This window comes from Bidens hawaiensis, unplaced genomic scaffold (assembly GCF_021521415.1).
Source record: "Bidens hawaiensis isolate Kalapana, Puna unplaced genomic scaffold, B.hawaiensis_p1.1 tig00012328_1, whole genome shotgun sequence".
NCBI classification, from domain to species: Eukaryota; Viridiplantae; Streptophyta; class Magnoliopsida; order Asterales; family Asteraceae; genus Bidens; species Bidens hawaiensis.
This window is the reverse complement of record NW_027492003.1, coordinates 244,314-266,559: the sequence shown is the minus strand read 5'-3', so window position 1 is coordinate 266,559 and position 22,246 is coordinate 244,314. Positions and strand designations below refer to the sequence as shown.

Sequence of the window (22,246 nt, the reverse complement as noted above, 5' to 3'; positions counted from 1 at the left end):
GCTACCATTTCAGACGAAACGAGATTGAGAATGAAAAAGTTGCTTACAAAATACACGTCGGTTTTCGCGTGGCAACACTCCGATATGACGGGGGTCCCGCGAGACTTGGCGCAACATTCTCTTAACACGTTTAAGTCGGTGGAGCCAATTGCACAGAAAAAGAGAATCATGGGGGATGAAAAGGCGAAGGCCATGAATGAGCAAGTGGAGGACCTGTTGCGCGCAAACATCATCCGCCCAATTCGATACCAGACATGGGTAGCCAATCCTGTGATGGTAAAGAAAAGCAACGGGTCATGGAGAATGTGTATTGACTTCAAGGACCTCAACAAAGCATGTCCGAAAGATTGTTACCCCCTCCCAAACATCGACGCAAAGGTGGACTCCGTGGCGCCATTCAAGCTCAAATGTTTCCTGGATGCCTACAAAGGCTATCACCAGATTCAAATGGCACCACAGGATGAAGACAAGACGGCCTTCAGAACCGACAAGGGTGTTTTTTGTTACACAAAAATGCCCTTTGGTTTAAAGAATGCGGGCGCAACCTATCAGAGACTTATGGATTCGGTTTTCAGTGAACAAATCGGAAGAAATCTAGAAGTCTACGTCGATGATTTGGTGATCAAGAGCAGGGAGGAGAGACAAATGCTCAAAGACATCGAGGAAACTCTTCAGCGCCTAACGGAGGTTAACATGAAGCTCAACCCGAGCAAATGTACTTTCGGCGCAGAAGAGGGGAAATTTCTTGGTGTAATGGTCACTAAGGATGGTTTCAAGGTGAACCCTGAAAAGGTGGAAGCCATCCTTGACATGCCTTCACCATCCACCATGAAAGAGGTTCAGAAGCTGAATGGTAGATTGGTGTCAATCAACAGGTTCCTAGCGAACCACGCCAGCAAATCTACTCCATTCGTTAACACCTTGAGGAACTGTTTGAAGAAGAGCCAATTCAAGTGGACGCCTGAGGCTGAGCAAGCTTTCACTGAGATAAAAGAATGTCTCATTAAATTGCCAGCGCTCACAGCTCCACTTCCTGGCGAGACCCTTACATTGTACCTGTCAGCTGGAGACCGCGCGATCGGCGCAGTATTATTGGTGGATCGCAAGGGGATACAAACGCCGATATACTATGTGAGTCGGGTGCTCACAGACCCTGAGACGCGCTATTCCATAATGGAAAAGTTAGTTTTGTCACTAACACACGCGTCGCGCAAGCTCCATAGATACTTCAATGGTCATCCTATTGAAGTTCTGACTGGTTACAACATCCAGCAAGTCTTGCGACGCCCCGCGCTCTCCGGAAGGCTGACAAAGTGGGCGCTGGAATTAGGTGAACACACGATCACTTATAAGCCCCGTCCAGCGATAAAGGGTCAAGTTTTGGCGGATTTCATCACGGAAATCCCAGACGGAAAGATTGAAGAAGCTCAGCGCGAGGTAGATCCTCCGCGAGCAAATGATGAAGAAGATGTTTGGAGGCTATTCACTGATGGAGCCTCCAACAGCGAAGGGTCCGGCGCAGGCCTCAAACTGATGGACCCTGATAATCGTGAATATACTTATGCTATCAGGTTGGACTTCAAGAGTACCAACAATGAGGCTGAGTATGAAGCCCTGCTGGCTGGTCTGCGCATCGCGCGCAAGTTTGGGGTTAAAAGACTAGAGGCGCATGTTGATTCTTACTTGGTAGCTGCTCAGGTCAACGGCCTATATGACGCCAAGGAGAACACAATGCCTCTGTATCTAGAGCAGGCAAAAAAGCTCGTTGAGCAGTTTGACTTCTTCAGAATCATACACATCTCGCGCAGCGAAAACAAGTCCGCTGACGCGTTGAGTAAAATGGCATCAACTAATTTTGATCACTTTGGCAAAGATGTCAGGGTGGAGGTAATGAGCAGCCCGTCAGTGCAAACGCAATCGGTCCTTGTAATTCATACAACCCCTTCATCCTGGATAACTCCAATAACATAATTCCTGATGAAGGGGAAGTTACCGGACGATCGCGCACAGGCGAGAAAGATAAGACACAAGGCACAGAACTATGAATTACTTGATGGTACATTATATCGGCGCTCTTATCTTGGACCGCTCATGAAGTGCCTGGATGCTGAAGAAGCAACCTATGTGATTAGGGAGATTCATGAAGGAATCTGTGGAATTCACGCTGGCCCGCGCATGGTGGTTGCCAAGGCGATGAGCTCAGGCTACTATTGGCCAGGCATGTACTTGGATGCGCTAAAAGAAATCCAAAAATGCAAGGCATGTCAGAGCTACGCACCAAACACCATGCGTCCAAAGAACAACTTGATTCCAGTCACCTCCACATGGCCTTTCCACAAATGGGCCATTGATATTGTAGGGCCCCTGCCGCAAGCGCAAGGGCGAGTGAAATTTTTGGTAGTGGCGATAGACTATTTCACAAAATGGGTTGAGGCCAAGCCACTAGCAAAAATCACAGCTGAGGCGATGAAGCAATTTATCTGGAGCCACATCATTTGCCGTTTTGGCCTTCCCATGGAAATTGTGAGCGACAATGGCAAACAATTCACTGACAGGAAGATATCAAGCTGGCTCAGAGAATTGCACATCAACCAAATCTTCACATCCGTCTACCACCCTCAGGGGAATGGTCAAGTGGAGCGCGCGAATCAAAGTTTGCTAAATGGGCTGAAGAAAAGGTTGGAGGGAGAATCCCATTCTTGGGTCGAAGAGTTACCTAATGTCCTGTGGGCGCACAGGACATTAAGCAAAACTAGCAATGGCGAATCCCCGTTCAGCCTAACCTATGGGACAGAGGCTATGATCCCAGCAGAAATTGGATGCCCATCCCATAGGGTACTCATGATGAGCAAAACTGATAACGAGCGCGAAAGAAGATTGGACCTTAACTTGCTTGAAGGGCGCAGAGAAGCGGCTATCATTAATGAAGCCAGATACAAGAAAAAGCTGGAAAAATATTATAATCAGCGCGTTAAAGAATGCCACTTCAAGAAAAATGATTTTGTCCTTCGAAACAATGAAGCTAGTCGCGCAATACCCCCAGGAAAAATGTCCCCCAATTGGGAGGGACCTTATCAAATTTCAGAAGATTTGGGGAAAGGCGCGTACGCTTTAAAAGATTTGAATGGAAAAAAGATACCGCGCTCGTGGAACGCGGCACAACTTAGAAAATGCTTCATGTAAAAGTTCAAATTTGTAATCAAGGCTTTTAAGCCATCATGAATGATGATTCGCGCTATCTTTCAATATTTGTCGCGCTATCTTTCAATATTTGTTCTATTACCTTTGCATACATGTTTCACACTTCCTTTATTAAATTGGAACAATATGACAACACTATATTGACTTCAAAACAAAATAAAGCGAAGTAAAACATACATGCGCGAGCCTTAGCTCAAACGCGTTAACGAGTCTTAACTCTAAAACGTCAGGGCCTTAGCCCAAACTTACGAGCCTTAGCTCAAACACGTTAATGAGTCTTAACTCTAAAAACGTCAGGGCCTTAGCCCAAAACAAAGAGCCTTAGCTCAAAACACTCACAAACATCCATCTTACATCCCGCGCAGCCTGATCATAAAAATCCTTAAACACAACTAAGGCAAAGTACATGCCATATCATGTTAAGGTCTCAGGTCGAGGCCGCGCGCGGAATCAGAGTGGATATCTGAGTAACACAAGCTGACATGTAATGGCTAAACTCATACTTCCATACCGCGCGACAACGACGCGCGAAAAAGAAAATAACGAAAAGTTAGCGCGCATGTCAGCATGAGCAAGATACTGCGAGAACCACAAACAAAATAGAACAGAGGTTAAGTGAATAATTTCCATACAACCTTGTTCTTATTTTAACGTGCAAGCATATCTTATATCCATACAACCAAACATGAAGAGATGAATGGAAATGCGCAAGATATGAAAAGGAGAGAACAAGTTTCATTCCATTGGATCGAAATTTACAAGTATGATGAGTTACAAATTACAAGTATAAAAAATAAATATACAAAATTTGATGAAGGGCTTCTCAAGTCTCCACGTCGACGTCAGCCGCTTCATCACCCTCATCATCTCCCGCAGCATCTGGCGCGGTCTGCTCCTCATCCCCGAACTGACCATAGTCAAGTTCTTCCTCCTCATTGGAGTCTTCGATCACAACGGTGTCATGAGCAGATTCTTTCGCCGCGCCAGAGCCGCTGGCAGGGGCAACATCCCCCGCGCCACCATCATCGCCACCAGCCCTCTCGCAATCATCAAGCAACTTCTTTAGCGCGCCGAGGTCGGGCTGGTCAGCAAGCGCAGCTATCTGTAAATCATTAGAAAAGTAATGAGTACAAAACACTTAGAAAAGTTAGTAAAGTAAAACTCATTAAGATCAAGGTACCTGCATAAGGATGGGGATGGGAGTATTCATATACTTTTCCCCCACCGCGGCCATGTCCGCGCAGGCCGCATCGCTCTTGTAAGGGTACTCGGATGGGTTCTTCCTCAACATGCCATACTCATACCCATCCGTAAACCCTTCAGCTCGGCCCACCAAACGCGCGGCGGCATTGCAGTCCATCACAAGGGCTTGAAACTCGGCGGAATATTTCATCGCCAAAGCGCAGCGAGCCATGCCCTGTGACACCAGCCATTGGCGATCCTGCGCGAGGCCAGCAACAGACGTCTCGAGGGCAGGAACCTGAGAGTTTAATAACTCAACAGTTTCCTTAGCCTTTTTTAGTTCCTCCTTATCAGACGCTGCTGCCGCCAAAATTTTTTCTTTCTCCGCCTGCGCAGCACCAAGTGCTTCCTGGCTAGACGCCGCCGTGGCCAAGGCCTCATCTCTATCGGCCTGCGCGGCCGCCAAATCCCTTTTCAGGCGCGCAACCTCGCTCTCCAGTGATGATTTCTCAGTGATACTCTGGATGATAGCTTGGTCACGCGCCTCGGCCTGCTGTTCCAAGACACGCACTCTGCGCGCGTACTTGGCAACTTCGGCCTCCGCCAACTGCTGCTTCTCCCGCGCAGCTTGGAGCTCATGCCCGCGCTTGATGTATGCGGTGTTGGCACTTGCTCTGTTTTCACTGAGCTCCGCCTGGAGTTTCTCAGCTCGCGCGCGAGCATCAGACAGGTTCCAGGCGGCCACCTTAGCCTCTCGCTGGGCTTCCACAAGAGCGTCGCGTACTTTAACATAATCACGACGAAGCTCTTGGGAAGCAGCGAAGAAAGCCGACCCAGCGAAAACAAGGTCGTTCAGCAAGTCCGCGCGGGTGCGCTCCTCCTGATACCTCCTTTCAGTAGGAGGCACGGCATGAGCCCAGAAGTCCTCGCATACGCCCATGGATTGAAAGGAACTCTCTTCATTAATCTTCCATCTCGGGCGGTAAACGTGGACACCTTCCTGCAAAACACAAGAAAAGTTCTAAGTCATAAAACATACTTATATGGAGATACGCGCAGCGGACCAACAAATCAATACATACCTGCGGGGATGAAGCAGGAAAGTCAGCGCCAGCCCCACCTGAGGTCTGCGCTGCGAACACTTGCGGCATCGCAGGGCTGGCGCGGTCTCCCAAGGAGTCTTCAACTTGAACCCCCTCGTCCTCCTCGTCTTCTTCAACAGGCCTCTTCTCCTGCGACCTGGAAGGCTCCAAACCAGCCTCGCGGGGAGGGCTACGTGCAGGAGGAGGCGAGGGAGGTCTCGACGCCGCCAGTTCGGCGCGCAATACGGTTTCCTGCTCCTTGGTAATCCCAATAAGGGGAGACTCAGCACTAGCAGGAGCAGGACCAGAACCAGCGGCGCCGGAAGTGCCGCCAGGAGTATCACCAGCAACTGTTGCGCCAGCTACAACTCCTATGAACAAATAAACAAGGAAAAATTGTTTATGACTGACTCCAAAGGGAAAAATTCAGAAGACATATGTGCAAAACTTACCTTGGCGCAATTCTGTTCGCGCATCGAACATCGCCATAAAATCCATTCTACCCTTTTCAGAGGGTAGAACAGGGGACTTCGATGGAGTCCCCGGCGCAGCCGTGGCACCTTGTGGCGCCTGCGGCTGATCTGTTACCGTCGCTGCCTCTGCAAACATTTAAAGGAGCAAAGGTTTAATAACAATTCAGCCAGATGAAGATAAATAAAGTATACCTGTTGCAGGCGCGGCACTGCTTCTCTCTTCAGCCGCGCGAAAGGAGGAGGCGACGCCACCATACCTCAAGTGGACAGGAGGTCTGCCCACTCTCACAGGCAGAGAAGCTAAAGAAACCTTTGTGGTAAACACCTGGGTTTCCTTAGGTCCCTTCGTTTGAGCATGGGGATGAGCGACAGGGGTGTCCTCTTTCTTCTGTTTCTTACTGGCCCCTGCGCCAGATTTCCCCTTAGCTTTGCGCTTTAGTAGAGGCGCCTCCTCTTCCTCCTCCTCCTCTTCCGCGAGCTCTAGCTCGTAGTTTTCAAGCGCATCTACAAAAACAAGCGACAGAACTGTTAATAAACTTGGGTATTCTAAAGGAATGAGCAGGAGTGCGAAGGCTTACCAGGCGCGTCACCGTCAAAGTCAAAATCCAGATCCACTGGGATGAACATGTCATCAAAGCGATCCGGGAAACCAACCTCCCCAACGCCAAGTTCGACGGAGCCGCCCTCCACATGTTCATCATAAGCGGCAAAGATGTAATCCTTGGTGACTGCGCAAAGACAAGTTAAATGATATCAGCAAAAGAACGATGTTCGCGCAAAAAAAAAAAAATAATAATAATAATAATAATAAAAAAAAAAACTTACACAACCCGTCGACTTGGATAACGGGCTCAAGCGCGCTGTCGGCCCAGAGCCTGCTCATGCCGACCCCAACCAGCGCCTCCTCGCAAATTTTCTTCGCGGGGGATGGTTCGGCGGTCAGTTTCTTAACCCATGCGCCAGTTGGGTTCTTGAGGACATCCTCATCCGCAGGCGCAGAAGTGATAGAGCGCATGGTCATACGGATGGGGATCACACCGGCCTTAATGTAAAAAAACCTCTCAGACCAGTCATGAAGGCTCTTGAATGAAACAGTGGAGCACTTCACCTTCTGACTGCGAGGAATAAAAGAGATCCAATTGTCTTGGATCTTGGCCTTATAAAAATATTGAAAGCGCCGAGGAGTGGGTTCCTCGCGCTGGGATTTGCACATGAACTCAAAGTGAGTCACGCGCACGAGTCCAAACGGATGGACTTGGGATATGTGAATCCCATAGAACTTCAACAGTGCACCCACAAACCTTGTCATCGGGAGACGAAGGTTGCAGTGGGTGAAAAAGTGGCTATATAGGGATATATAGCCGGCAGGCGGGTCCGCCGCCGTTTGCCCGGACCTAGGCAACATGCAGCCAAACAGGGTGGGAAAGCCCTGAGAGGTGATCAGGTTGTCGAGATCTGCCTGCTTCAATTTGCAGGGGATTTCATTCCACCTTTTGGTGGCCTTGGTCCTCCCTACTTCCTCCGATGTGGTCTCAACAACCTTCTTCCCCTTCCCCTTTTGCTTCAATGTCGACATCACCACAGATTTCACACGGCGTCTTCGAGAGGCAACGGAGGTGATTGAAGGGCTAGACGAGTATGAACTATCAGACATACAACTGTAATAGCCGATAATCGAGGATTCGAATCGATGTAAACACTCAAATCAGAATGTGAAAGCAGAAATTTGAATTTTAGCAACAATGAAGATGAAGATAAAATTTCCTAAGGGCCTGCTTTTATAGGCCCAGGAGAGAGAAATGTGGCAGCTGATCGGATTTCACGCGCCCCCACTCGCAGGGGCAAGCCAACGAAGGCGCGACACGTGTCCCTAACACCTGTGTGAAGGGACAAAAAGATGTAACCGACCTGCCACGGAACAGAGACGCGCCCCCACTCCCAGGTACTAACCAATGCGAGTGCGACACGTGTTCAAGACAGCTGTGTGAGGGGACGTGAAAGGCAACTGTAGCACCTCGAGCACACGAAACGTCTGACACGTTTACGGCGCACGTCATCACCAACCAACCACGTGTTTGGACCTTTCGTTTTCAACCAAATGGATAGAACTTCGCGCGACGATGGAAACAACCAAGAAAACGACAAAACCCCCTATAAAAGGACAATTCAGTGAGTCTAATATCTATCTTACCACGCTCGCGCAAGATAAGACACACATTAGACTGGGGGGGCTTGAAGAGGTATGTACCCGCCTCAACACCAAGCAAGGCGGGTCAACCCACAAGATAAAGACATTATGAAGGCACAAAGCCAAAACCCAGGCGCATCGCGCATACAAAACATGCTCAGGCATCATATGCTCGCGCATCACATATGCGCGCGGCGCATATCGCATGCTCTTGCACATCACATATGCTCGCGCGTCACATATGCGCGTGGCGCACCAGCGCGCGGCGCATATCACACGCTCGTGCATATCACACCTGCGCATGAAATATCTGCGCGTGAGAATAAAAAGAAGACTTCGCGCATTCTCAGGATGGGCGCATATCACACGTACACATAATCAACCTCGTCCTTATCCAAATCAGGATCAGGGCAACCTTGATTGTGCACGTCAGACACTCTTCTAGAAGGCATCTTTTTAAGGAGTAAGAATATGCTGATGTTGACAGCTGCCAAATGAAAGGTCGACAACTCAGCATGACACATGTGCTACCACATGATTACAACCAACGAGAAAGCGCCAGGTGTCCCAGAGGACACGTGGCGCAGTGCGATTGGAGGAGGCCAACGAGGCTGAGCCCAGCCAGTGGAAACCCTAGCACTATAAATACAGCATCAACTCCACTTTGATGACACATTCATTCACACTCAATCATTGACAGTTACAAGCAGTGATATCACATTCAATCATATTGAATTGTATTCACTCACAGTCAGTTACAGAAAACACACAGTCACATAATCAAGAGTATTCAGCGATTCAGCAATACTCTTGAGATTTCACTGACTCACACTTTATTATCTTCTCCACAAAGATACTGATTCTCACGCCGGAGGGTTACCCCAAAGAGGACCCCTCTGTCCCTTTCTGAGGGGTAAGTAACGGCGCTGTTCATTTTGTAGGTGGAAGAACACGGATTCAAAGGAACCATCGGTGAAACAGTTTAATCATACCCGAGGAAAGTAGATCTGCTACCAGTGAGTAGATCCACGTTTCTTCACAGTGTAAGATTATAACAAGGATAAAATAAGATGTATATGGTTTACTTTCTGGGAAGCATATGCCAAAGACATCGGGGAGTTCATAAATTTTTCAAGAGACAACCTGTTACTTGAGATATACCCCCAGCTTTACAAATCCAAAGTCAAACAACAACTTTACGAATATCATACTATAAGAAAGTCAATGAGTAAAACAAAGCTAGTGAATTTAAAAGAAAGTCAACTAGTGTTTAAATTTCAAGTTGAACTCAAAACCGGCTTAGAACGTCAAACAACACCTGATTTGCTTGCATGAAAGTGACCAAAAGAGCCTGTGACACATAAATAATAAATTTAAAACCCAAAACATAAGTCACAAAGAATGAAATAGCTAGCAAATGTACAACTTAACTAACCTGCCCCATGAATAACAACACTGTTGTACTCTAAAACATGTTTTTTTCCTTAAACTCATCTTTCACATATTTACACATCCATCTTTTTTATGTTCATAAAAGAACTTGTTAATACTTTCAAAAGAAAACAGTACAGTTTATAACCACCAAAAAAGGAAACAGTTATTTTAGGTCTCATCAAGACTTACCCAGTCATTTGTCGATAGCTTTTGTTAACAGAATTTCATAAAATCAATACCTTTACGTTAGTAATCATCCATACATAATAAATAACTAACTAGTTACGTCATTTGTTAGAATTATGTTAGCCTAAAATTCTTTTCACTTATAAGAGGTAGCATGAGGAAAGTTGATCCCACTTACTAATGAAGAAACCAAACAACGGCAACGTTGACGATAAATAATAAAGTCGAGCTTAAAACTGTAATGTATTTTTTTAGTTTTGAAAATTAAAAGAATAAATATAAAATATGCTTTATTCTGTTTAATATAAAATGAGCAAACATGTCATTTCCAATGTGTGTAGTGGTAAATAACTTAGGTTTTTTAATGGAGACCCAAGTTCAAATCCCACTAACAATACTTTCGAGGGGGACATGGGTGGCTCAATGAAGAAAGACTGAGATCTTTGAGTTCGATCCTTAGGGCGTTCGGGTTTTACCACCAGTGGGCTTCGGGTGGGTGGGTTCTCCCCAAAACTGAAGATAATCTTTGAGTTCGATCCTTAGGGCATTCGGGTTTTACCACCAGTGGACTTCGACTTCGAGTGGGTGGGTTTTTCCCGAAACTGAAGATAATCTTTGAGTTCGATCCTTAGGGCGTTCGGGTTTTACCACCAGTGGGCTTCGGGTGAGTGGGTTTTCCCCGAAACTGAAGATAACTTGGAGGTACGGCTGTGTTGGGCCAGCTGGCGGTGGCCTTTTGTCATTGGGTCACCCCGTACGGAGTACCTAGACAATTCTGTTTATTGGTCGTTCAAAAAAAATGAGCAAATAAACAGAAAGAAGCAACCAGACATTCATCATTGCTATGGAAGTTCTTAACATAATGAAGAAGGCTGTCAATTGGGGGATCTACAAAAAAGATATCTTTACCAAATGGTGGGCCAACGGTTAGCCACATGTTTTATGCAGGCGATGCATTAAGATGTTTTTTTTTCATTTTGTCTGGGTTGAAAGTTAGCGTTCACAAAAGCAAAGTGTTTGGGGGTAAGCCTCCTTGTTCATGAACTGCCAATTAAGCCGGGGGGTTTTCCCTTCACGTACGTTAGACTCAAAATTGGGGCAAAGACGAACTTAAATGCTAGCTAGAAGCCTGTAATTGATAGATTCACAGGCAGGTTAACCAATTGCTGTGGCATTTCACATCGGTTAGGGAGGAGAACAAAGTCTTCTCTATAATAAGGAGAGGGATACATTCACCATCATAATGTGTTTTGTACGCTTAATGGTAATGGATGAGAGAATAACTCCATAGTTAAGTGTGCTTAGGTGAAAATAGTATTAGGATGGGTGACTTCCTGAGAAGTCTTCACATGGGCAACCAAAAAATAATCCGTGAGACTGGGTTGTTCCAATTGGAAAACAAAGGCGGCAACCAAAAATAAATCTGTGAGGTTGTGTTGTTACAATTGGAAAGCAAAGGTTTTATCTTTAGCCGGAAGAATCACACTTATAAAAATTGTTATTAAAAATCTCCCAACACATTACTTGCCTTTGTATAAGTAACCATGCCTTGCAGGCATAAAGAGAACGTGGTCAAGATGCTGCATTTGTTATTATTTTCTTTATTTCTTTCACGTTGTAGTAGGTTTATGATAGCAGTTATTTTATTTCAGTTACATGTCTTTTGGTTTCTATTTAAACAAAGTGTTTAGTTATGGGAATGATTGAAAAATATGATTTGAAAAATCTAAGTCTCTTCCAAAAACATATGATTTCTAGTTTGGATTCTTTCTTATTATCTTGGACTAGTTGATTAACGATTAGGTTCGTATCAAGTCATCAGCACGTTCGAATGTATTAGTTGGAAATTCTAATAGGAGGTTGTGGTTCTAGAAGGAAAATTAGGTGGGTCTCATGAGAAAAGACAATGACGCCCAAAAGGGGTGGGTGTGTGCGTGCGCGGGGGGGGGGGGGGGGGGGGGTGGGGTTAGTTTAAAAGAAACAAATGCAACACTCTTTAACGAAATGGTGGTGGAGATATAAAGCACACCCTCAAAACTTGGGCCAAACTCATTAATGCAATCTATGGTGGTGTAAGAGCATTTTCATGTCCTATAATTATATGAGTTAGTTTTATAAATTATATTGTATTGTTATAACTATTGTGCAAATGAAATAAACGACCCGACCACCGAAATTGTGTGAAAAACGAAACAACGACCGGACATACATATTCATTTGGGTATCTTTCGGTGTCAGTTAGGTCGTCAACGGCTAAAGGACCGAGACCGAGAAAATGATGAAGACGATGGAGTGAGTTCCGGTGACTTCACATCGGTGTAGTACTTCATGGTGGTGGTGGTTCCTCTTTTTTCATTTATCCTGAAACGGTGAAGCATGATAGGACCTTTGTTTAGCACACAGATGATTCCACGACGGTCCAACTAGTGTACTCGCCATTGGTCACTCCATATTTTTATCGGGCTGGTCTCTGTGTTTTTTTTTTTTTGGTTTGTTAAAGCATTCTCATCCTATCACCCAAATTTATGTGAAGGAAGTTTATAAATTATATGATAAGGTTTTAAGTGTTTGTGATGTAAATTATATGGTGGAAAGAGAAAATTTAGTGATTTTTTATAAATATTGGGAAACAAAGTTTGCCCCAAGCACAAGTTTCAAAATTAATACACACTACTACATAAAGCACCTTTAACTACGGTCCTAATCACTCATTTAAAACGGTTTTATAATAAATCGTCTTAAAAGGTAAGGAACCGTTGTAAACGCTCATAATCATAAAAATAGTGTATACCTTTTAAAGCGGTTAATATTTAGAAGAACAAATACAAGGGTTTTAAAATTTTAAAATTTAGAAGATTTAAGTTGGAACGCTTTATTTGGTGTTATTTTAAAATTATACGTATTTTAATTTTATTTTAACATAATTATTTAAAGCGGTTTAAGTTGGATAGTTTTATTTGGTATGCTTAATTAAAACGATTTAAGTTTGAATCGTTTTATCTGGCCCAATTACAACTCTATTTCTTTTTTATCCTTTAGTTAAGGCGGTATAAGCCCAAAAAATAAAATTTTCACCGCCAAAAAATAGGTTTTCAACTTAATAAACCTAAAAACTCAGCCATTACTTTTTACCTCTTTAAGGGTTTTCGCATTACCAGTTACTTCCCACAAGCACATCGTCGCTCCCTCTGTTTCTCTCCAGGTATTCAAACACGTTTATTTGTATATTGATTAATCACTTTTACCAAAGCTTTAATTGTGTTTCACGTTGATTATTATCAATAGTTAATGAAATCGATATTCAAAATAAAAACTTGGTACTAATGGATTTAATAGGATCAGAAAAAATTAACCATTACAATAATGGGAGACACTTGGGTGAGGTTTCATTTATTTTGAAACCAAAAAAAAAACACATTAGTAGACACTTGGGTGAGGTTTCATGTATGGTTGTGCCTGTGCCATGTTACTCAAATAATTTGTCTTTAGTAGGATGTTATTATATAATTAGGACAGTTGATATGTTAATATGCTTCTCAATTTGGCGTAATTTGGATTTATAGACTTTGAATAGCTTGTGGTTTTAGATGTTTCTCATTATTTAATTTTGAACTAGATTGTAGTTTCATATATTCTATTTGGTGATTAACTTGTTGTAAAGAGTTTACCGTTTTATAACTTTTAGATTAATTCTTTGCTTTATGTTTAGTAAAAATGTCTAGCAAGCGTAACGAGTACCTGCAAATTGTAAGAAGATCATCAAAGATCTAGACAAAGTTACAATTGAATTCGATAGTAACGGTTTAGCGATTGGCAAACATATTAAGTCATGGGCTTGTCTAGAGTTTAAGAAACATATTTCTTACTACAAACTAGCTACGGGCATATTCAAAAAACAGTACGATTAACTTTGGGAGTGCATTAAGGTATTATATTTTCTTTTTCCAATTTTTGAATAATATATTTGTTACTATTTATGTTTAAATATTATTTGTAAACATGTAGGCATCCTGGAAGATACCTAACGATTACACGAAAGATACAATTGTGAAAAGTGGAAAGGACTTGGTAAAAAAACCTTCAACATGCACTTGAAATCCGTTTTAAATACAGAAGACGCTTTTACCACATGCAATTTTCTAGACAAAAGTCATTAGAAATATTTTGTTGAAAGAGTGAAGCTTTTCAAGGATTTTTCTAGTATTAATAGTTTGTTCAAAATGTCACAGAAGCTCTGCGAGCTCAGCTATTCTTTGACTGGAAATCGAGGTACTTTATTTTAAGGTCAGGTTACTTATTTTATTTAAAAGTAAGTCTGTTTACTAACAATGTTTACGTGTTTGCCGTCAGTAAGTTCTTGTGATCTTCTATGGACATTCGACGACTCCTTCCCCAATATGGTTTTAGGACATGGACAGGTTTATTGACGTTACACGATAGGCGGATGCACAATGATTACGTGAAAAACTATGTGAATACTATGCACAAAAAATAGAATAGTTACTCTGTCCAAGGACACACAAAGATTAGGGAGGAATTAATGGTTTATTTTTTTAGTTGGATCGAACTCTAGTTCATTACGCTCATGTTGTTTCTATTTTTTCAAGAATAGGTATATAATAGACTCCATACTAGGTGAGGTATTTAAAGTGTAACTTCAAGTCTTTTTTATAAGTATTAATGCTAAAATGTTGTCCTTTTTTAAACTTTTATTTTGTGTAGTCATTTTTGTATTTTACACTCATTCAAGGATGCAGGTATCTTCTTTTGTTAAGCGTACATCAGTTCTTCTCATGGTCTCTCACCTAAGGCATTTGTTTGTGATTAGATTGTTGAACTATGAACTATGTAGAAGATTAGATGGTTGATGATGTTTAAAGTTTTTGTTATGGATGGTTTTACTGATGTAGAAAAATTATATGGCTAAATTTTTGTTGTTGCTTTCAATATATTGGTTTAAATATCCTATTAAATTTTCTCTTTTGGTATCTAATGGTTGCAGAAATGAATTATAAACCGTTGTGTTTGTTAATTGTAAGCATTGTATCTATTTGAAATACACAAAATCGTTGTATTTGTTACTATTAAGAATGATGCATTTGATCATATTAGACTGATGTATTTGGTGATAAATAAGCCGTTGTATTTGATAACATAGGAATGTTGTTTTTGCTAGTAATTGAACCGTTGTATATGGCGTTTCTTTCCTTTTCTGAAAGATCTTTTAAAACGATTCACCTTCACTTTTTAAAACGATCTTAACCTTTTAAACACATACTTTTAAAGCGGTCATTGAACCGTTTTAATTGTGTTTAAAACCCGTTGTAAAAGACCGCTTTTTTGTTGTAGTGACAATAAAATCACATTACATATTATTTTCAAGTCTGTCTTCAAACACTTACGTTAATCAACTCGACTTACTCGGGTTTTGTCCGGTTTTGAGTGTTTAGGACCGAAGACTTGACCCGAAACCGAAAATTTTGAGTTTCTAGGACTAAAATAGTTTTTTAGGGTCAGGGTTCGGGTTTTTTAGGGTAGATTTCTCAGGTTTTCCGATCCGGTCCTAAGTATGATCGCACCTAGTTATGAGTGGTTGTGGGTAAAAGAGAGAGAAAAGTTACATTGTTCACACCGTATTTTTTTAATATATTTTTGAAAGTAGTTGTGAGTGGAAGATAGTGAAAAAATAATAATAAATGTGTAAGAAAGTAATATTTAATTGAACATAAAAAATAGAAATAGTAGTGTAATTATATGAATATGAATAAGTAATTGGCTGGAAATGCTCAAAGAACTTTTAAAACTGTCCCGGTAATCAAAGCAAATTTTGGAGGGTATTGCTAAATATACCTCTTATACCATTTCTACTGAATGTACTCCACCTTTATAACTTATCAAATTACTTACTATTTTTATTTAACATTATAAACATATATATTAGTCCTTTTAACATTTTTTTTTCATGTAACAGTGTCCATAAAACTATCAAACCAAAAACTATTAAGTTATTATTAATTTATTTGTATGACTATCAATATTGTAATACTATTAATGTCACTCTCTCATACATACATATGGTTTGGTAAATATAATAATGTGTAGACACTCATAATATTATTATGATTAAGTACAATATACAAAAAGAGAGAAAAACTAAAAAAATAAAAATAAAAAAATTATAGTTTTTTATTTAATTATTTAAAAGGAGACTATAAAATGAAATTAATGTTAAGAGGGGTGTTGGGCCCTGTTTAGCTTATTTACATTAATAGGCTTATATATTAGATTAATTTATTATGTATCGTTTAGTTAATTTCGTTTAGCTTATTGTATTAGGTCGTAGGCCATAAACTATGTAAATGCCTCTTTGGGTCCGCCATGAGGCCCATGAAATAAACCTAAGTGCATGGGTATAAATAGGCCGGAAACTATTCACCCATGCACCACAAGATTCCCGGCCTACATTCTCTCTACCTTTACTACTTTCTCTCTTTATGGTTTTCTTACCATTCTTAATCCGAGATCATGGTAGCATCAGTGATTTCCGCCCATTGGTGTTGCGGGTTGATTCGTACAAGTTGTTAGATACAATATTTCAGGAACCTACAAGGAGAGTAATATTATGTTAAATAAAATTGTTAAAGAATTGGAAGTCTAGGGGAAGGGGATACGTTTAGTCGAACCCTTTTGAAGTACGGAATTCTGTTGGCAACATAGAAAAGGAGCTGGCAAATTTTAACGTTGACACACATGACAAGCAGGTAAAGGTTGGTAATGTCAAACTAGGATTCGCAATACCTACACACAACATGACACGATGATTCAACTAGGTGGAGATCGCTCTCAATTATTCGGACTGTTGGAAATTAAAACCCTAAATCTCTATGTTTGTTTGGAGACAGAAATGGGGGAGAGAGACTGAAACCCTAATCGCGATATGATTGCACTTGCGATTATATTACGGCTTGTTAGACAAAATGCAAAACTCCATAATTAATGCCCTCCAATCTCTTCATATTTACAAAAATGGTCATTATTCTAAACCCCCCTTGTTTTGTTTTCTGAATAAATGAACTCAATTTTATGCCTCTAAAACTTTTTTATAATTTATTATTATGGTTTTAAACAGTTAAATGCTCGCAAAGAAGTCACATGTTTCATTAGTTGTTTAATCCGTTACTTGCTCCTCTAACAATATTTGAAATATGAATTTCGCATATTTTATTTTTATTTATAAAACGAGATGTTACAATAGTCACTCGACATCTTTAACAAAAACAAGCCGGCCGTGAGCATCTTTGTTACCACACTTTTGCTCTTGACCCCTCTAGTAAGAAGCCAACAAAATGTATTTCTGTTTACTCCATCGTCACCAGGGTTTACCTTTTCCAGTCAAGTTTGTCTTTGCCATGTAGAAAAGAGCCCTAATTTTTGAGTGTTGCTGGATGACCACCAAGTTTTGAAACGATACTTTGTGAAAGCGTCTCATAACCTTCTATAGGTCTACTTGAACCAAATGCATTCCAGCTAAAGAGCTCAATAGCCTCTTCATCATCTAACATTCTAACATTATGTGTTACACAATTGTGAGCATTCACCAGATCTTGGTTTCTAGAGGTGATTATTATTACACTTCCATCACCAAACCAGTTGCCTGATGCAGCTAACATATTTAGGTGGACAACATGAACCACATCATCAAGGACAATCAAAACACTGTTTTGAGATAATATTCTTGTCATCATGGATATTCCTTCGTTGGTGTCCCTTAATGTTACTTTTGATTTGTAAACATCTGACAAAATTTTCTCTTGTAACGTTTTCAAACCATGCATTGCTGACTCGATACGAACATTTTGGACAAAGCATAAACCTTCAAATTCATGATTTATTTCGTCATATATAGATGATGCGAGAGCAGACTTACCACCACCCCAAATCCCACATATCCCAACCATACGAACACCATCTGGTCCAGTTTCCAAAAGTGATCTCAAATCTTGCATGCGACTCCCTATTCCGATTAGGTTTGTATGGGCACTTCTTTCAGCAATTGCATCATCACTTGGTATTAAGCTAAGATATGTATGTGTAATCGTGTAAACAATTTCTTGGATGGCTTTTTCTTCATCCCTGTAGATTTTGAATAATTGTGATAGCTCATACAGCACAAATAGTAATTTATGTCTCCAAGTAGTTAACCTCTTACTTGTTAAAATAATCAACCTCTATGTGCTTATTCTCTATCCTACGTAGCATTCATATGTGGATGTGAACATGTGAAGGAATGGCTCTACTTAATTACCATTGCATTATTTTGAAGTAGAATATAAACATATTATGCATAAAATTTTGGGGGGAAAAACCAAGAATATTACCCGGTGACTACAAATCCTGCAATGTTAGCTGCATCAACTAGTGCTTTTCTCCAAGATGCAACTTTATCAAAGTTTTCCAACTCATGTTTGGAAAATGCTGCTGCATACATCCGTTTTTGTCTTCGCACATCTGAGGGATCCACGTGATAGAATACAGGTATAACAACTAGCCCTCTCTCAGCCCGACATTTCATTATATATTCAAGTTCATTTAAGCACCAGTCAGAATCGGCATAGTTTATGGAAAATATAATGATGGCAATCTTTGATTCTTGGATAGCCTTGAATAGGGATGGACCAATGGATTCACCCCGGGGAATTAACTCGTCCTTGTACACTCTTTGTTGTGCAAGAGCGGAGTAGAGACGTTTTACAAATGTCATGCGGGTATCTTGTCCTCTAAAACTGAGAAACACATCATATCTCCTACTGGAAGGAAAAGTCTCAAATGACGATGTCGATGATAACCTGTTGGAAAGTCTTAAATTAGTGTACAAACAATTTAAGTAACAGAGGTTAAAACTGCCTGTATTACTTTTTAAAATTACCGCGATTTGTTTACAAGAAGATTAGCTTAAATAAATAAAAAAGCAGAATAATAATAATAATAATAATAACAACAAGTTATTATGCATACAGAATAACTTATTGGTCAAACTGATCACCTGACCTATACTTATTTTTTATGATATGATATAAAGGGAGCAAGTGCTTCTTCTTGATGGAGTTTTGAATTTTGATGAATAGTTGGAAGTTTCCTACCAGAAGATCCAGCTTTATTATGGTTCACCTGATGATTATTTTTCTTTTTAGTTTTTGAACAGGTTTATGATCACTATATATTCATCAAAATCAAATATATAATATATATCTAGTTTTAAAGTTATTTTCTAAAAGCAATTTAAACTTTTTTTATGGTGTTCTTTGGTATGTAGTAAGCTGTAAGTATGAGGAGGAAAATGTAATAATCTGTTTCAGACAAGGAATCATGGTGGGCACAACCTTGTAAACTTGATACAAATAGGTGATCCTCAAATCATTTGATGATCAGTTTGGTTTCATGTAGGTGTACCATGAACTTGAGCAGAATGGTCAGTTAGCCGTCATAGTGAGGTTGCACTGATAGCCAAATCATTTGACGATCATCTTGTTTTCTTCGCTAACTCACCAAGATCTCGTCAATATGCAGATTTGAAAAAAATTAAAACAAATCACCAAATGGTTTGGCAATTAGTCATTGTCACATTAATTAGTAGGTAAAACAAATTAGAATCTAGATGTGACAATGCAATGAGTAATCACCAATCCGTTGATGAGTTTGGTGATCAGTTTAATTTTCTAATAAAACACGCTTGTAATCTTGGAGTGTTGGCAAAGAAACAAACTGGTCGTCAAATAGTTTGGTGTCCACACGTACAACCTCGTACGTACCACTCTACTCACCTTGATGACAAACCCGTATGAAACCAAATTCATTGTCAAATGGTTTGGCGATCATCGCAATTGTGTCATGTTTAGCAGGTTTGCCCCCTTAGGATGCTTAGGATGGTGGGATGCCCTGTATAAGGAAATCGAAAAGCACCATAGTTATCATCATCCAGTCCATTTGTATACATCATCGACAATAAACAAACAAGTGTACCAACTCAAATAGGACTGGTAAGAAAAATAATCAAGTTCAAAAGTGTCATAGTCATCATCATCCGCATCTGTATATACACTGTACTCGTCTGCAGCTGTAAATTGACTAGAAGAATGTACAACAATGCCATCATCATCATCATCATCATAATCATCATTAGATGATGGTCCATCATCGGCAGATTTAGATCGACTAAAAGTACTCGTAATAGGGCCATAGTCATTACATATTGATGGTCCATCATTCGCAGCTGTAGATAGACTAGAAAAATGTATACTTTGATAGTAATTGGCAGCTGTAAAAACATTGTATAAATCAGATGATTCTCCACTTGGTGCCTATGATAAACAACCAAACAAAGATATCTAAAAATCATACAAAAGCAAAATAACGGTGTAAAAAGATTATAAAAAATAAAGAAATAAATGAATAAACCTTATGTGATTGCAACAACTTACTAACTGAATATCATGAGTTTTTTGTAGTTGTTCCACGACCTCCGCCATTGTTGGGCATTCTCTCGCAGTTTTCAAACATCGATAGGCGACGGCTGAAAACTTAAGTAAGGAGGCTGGGTTTATTTGTGCATGTAAACGGTAATGAATTATCTCATCTAATCTTTTCTTTATGTAGTGTTCTTTGACCCAAACAGAAAAAAATTGGCCGTCAACCGTCCAAATTGCTGATCTTCCGGACAACACTTCAAACAATATAACCCCAAAAGAAAAAACATCTGATTTTTGTGTTAGATAACCGGTAGAAAAGTATTCTGGATCAGTATATCCTAATGTGCCACTGGCCTTTGAGATAACAAAGCTAGCCTGCTCATTAGCAGTACCGTTTTTGGACAACCCAAAATCGGAAATTTTTGCATTCCATTTTTCATCCAAAAGGATGTTTGCGCTCATCACATTCCTACGGATCATTCTATGCTCAGGCGTAACATCATGGTGAAGGTATTTTAACCCACGGGCAGCGCCTAAACAAATCTGTAGACGTTGGGTCCAGGTTAAATATGCGCTCCACAAACAATTGGCGAGACTCCTATTGCTATCATACTTGTAAACAAGTATCTTCTCGCCATCTTCATCGCAAAATCCAAGTAGAGAGACAATATTTTCATGTTTATACATTGAATGAAAATCAATCTCTGTTTGAAATTCATTATCTGCTTGAGCGCCTCCCCACCTTCACGATCCCACCGCTTTACAGTGATGGTGCCATATTTTTCAGATTTGCCTTTATATACCTTCCCGAATGCACCCGATCCAAGGATGTTCTTTTTGGCAAATTCGTTAGTTGCAGATGATATGTGTTGGAAAGAAATATGCAAGTGCTTAAGTTCTTCACTAGAAGACATGATTTGTTTATGTAAATCCGTAAGGATAATAGCAATTAATCGAAAAGCTTGAAATCAAGGATCTGATTATGGTTTTGGATCTGAAGGATCTGATTATGACTATGGTAAACTAAAGTGATGAGATTCGAAATATAGAATATTGGCACGCTGTTTTGTCAACTTGAAATAACTTCATATTATATTTAAATAATATAACGTGTTTTGTTCGGATCAAGAGTCAACTTAGTTGGTTTTAATGGACACTTAGAGCATACACAATAACGTGTTTTGAGGGTTGTTTTAGATGTTTTTTATACGTCATCGGTTTTTATTTATCATGGATACGATTTTTGTGACTCACTTTAAAAATATTTATTGAATAAGAACTAAAAGATGAGATTGAGGTGGGCCCTTTTAAAGGTGGTGGGGTTGGGTGGTAGATTTGGTTCTAAAATGTGGTGTTTATGTGATAAAGTTTTTTTTTTTTTTTTTTGAATTTTTTATTAAGTGAGTTTTGAGTGTTTTAAAATAATTATGTTTTTATGATGTGACACATTACTATGCGTGTTCTTTTGTGGTTTTATGAATCTTTATTGTGGATGCTTTTATACAATTAAATAAGTCAAATTATAAAGTCCCACTCTATTCCATGCGGTTAATTATATTTACAAAACCACATTCAAACAATAAAAATATATTGCTTGGATCCAAGTCCTGGGAAACAACAATTAGTGTTTGTTTAAGCATATATGAAAAGAAACCCGGAGATATAATTTAACATGTTTGAAGCGACCATATATATTCATATTCTGAAGTATGAACACTATTTATAATAGAGTGTCACGGTTCATCATCAATTTTAGCGCATCATTGAGCAGGTTGTCTCCAGTACTATTCAAATTAATCAAGGACATATGTCTTTAATTAAATTTTTCACGACGTTATTCCTTTTTTTAATATTTTATTATGATCAGTTGATCACTAATTATAAAAAAGGGAAATGATTAATAAAAATGATACGAATAAAAAACTAAAAGAGTGGATTACCTGTTTTATACAAAAGATCAAGCACGCATTAGAAGGTTTGAAAATATTTTGTAGTTAAAATGAAAATTTTTAAATCGATTGATCGTACACACAA

At 40.1% G+C, this 22,246-nt stretch overlaps 1 protein-coding gene across 1 annotated transcript in view; it reads right to left on the bottom strand.

Moving 5' to 3' along the window:
- LOC143540747 (disease resistance protein RML1B-like) overlaps positions 1 to 21,126 on the bottom strand; it is a 34,072-nt gene extending 12,946 nt beyond the window's left edge. Inside the window, exons 1-4 of the mRNA XM_077033727.1 lie at positions 20,898 to 21,126; positions 20,225 to 20,850; positions 19,767 to 20,104; positions 18,125 to 18,592 (exon numbers count right to left, since the gene is read on the bottom strand). Coding sequence (XP_076889842.1) covers positions 18,125 to 18,592; positions 19,767 to 20,104; positions 20,225 to 20,850; positions 20,898 to 21,126 — 1,661 coding nt within the window. The remainder of the gene's footprint in view (positions 1 to 18,124; positions 18,593 to 19,766; positions 20,105 to 20,224; positions 20,851 to 20,897) is intronic.
- Between the last annotated feature and the right edge of the window lie 1,120 nt (positions 21,127 to 22,246).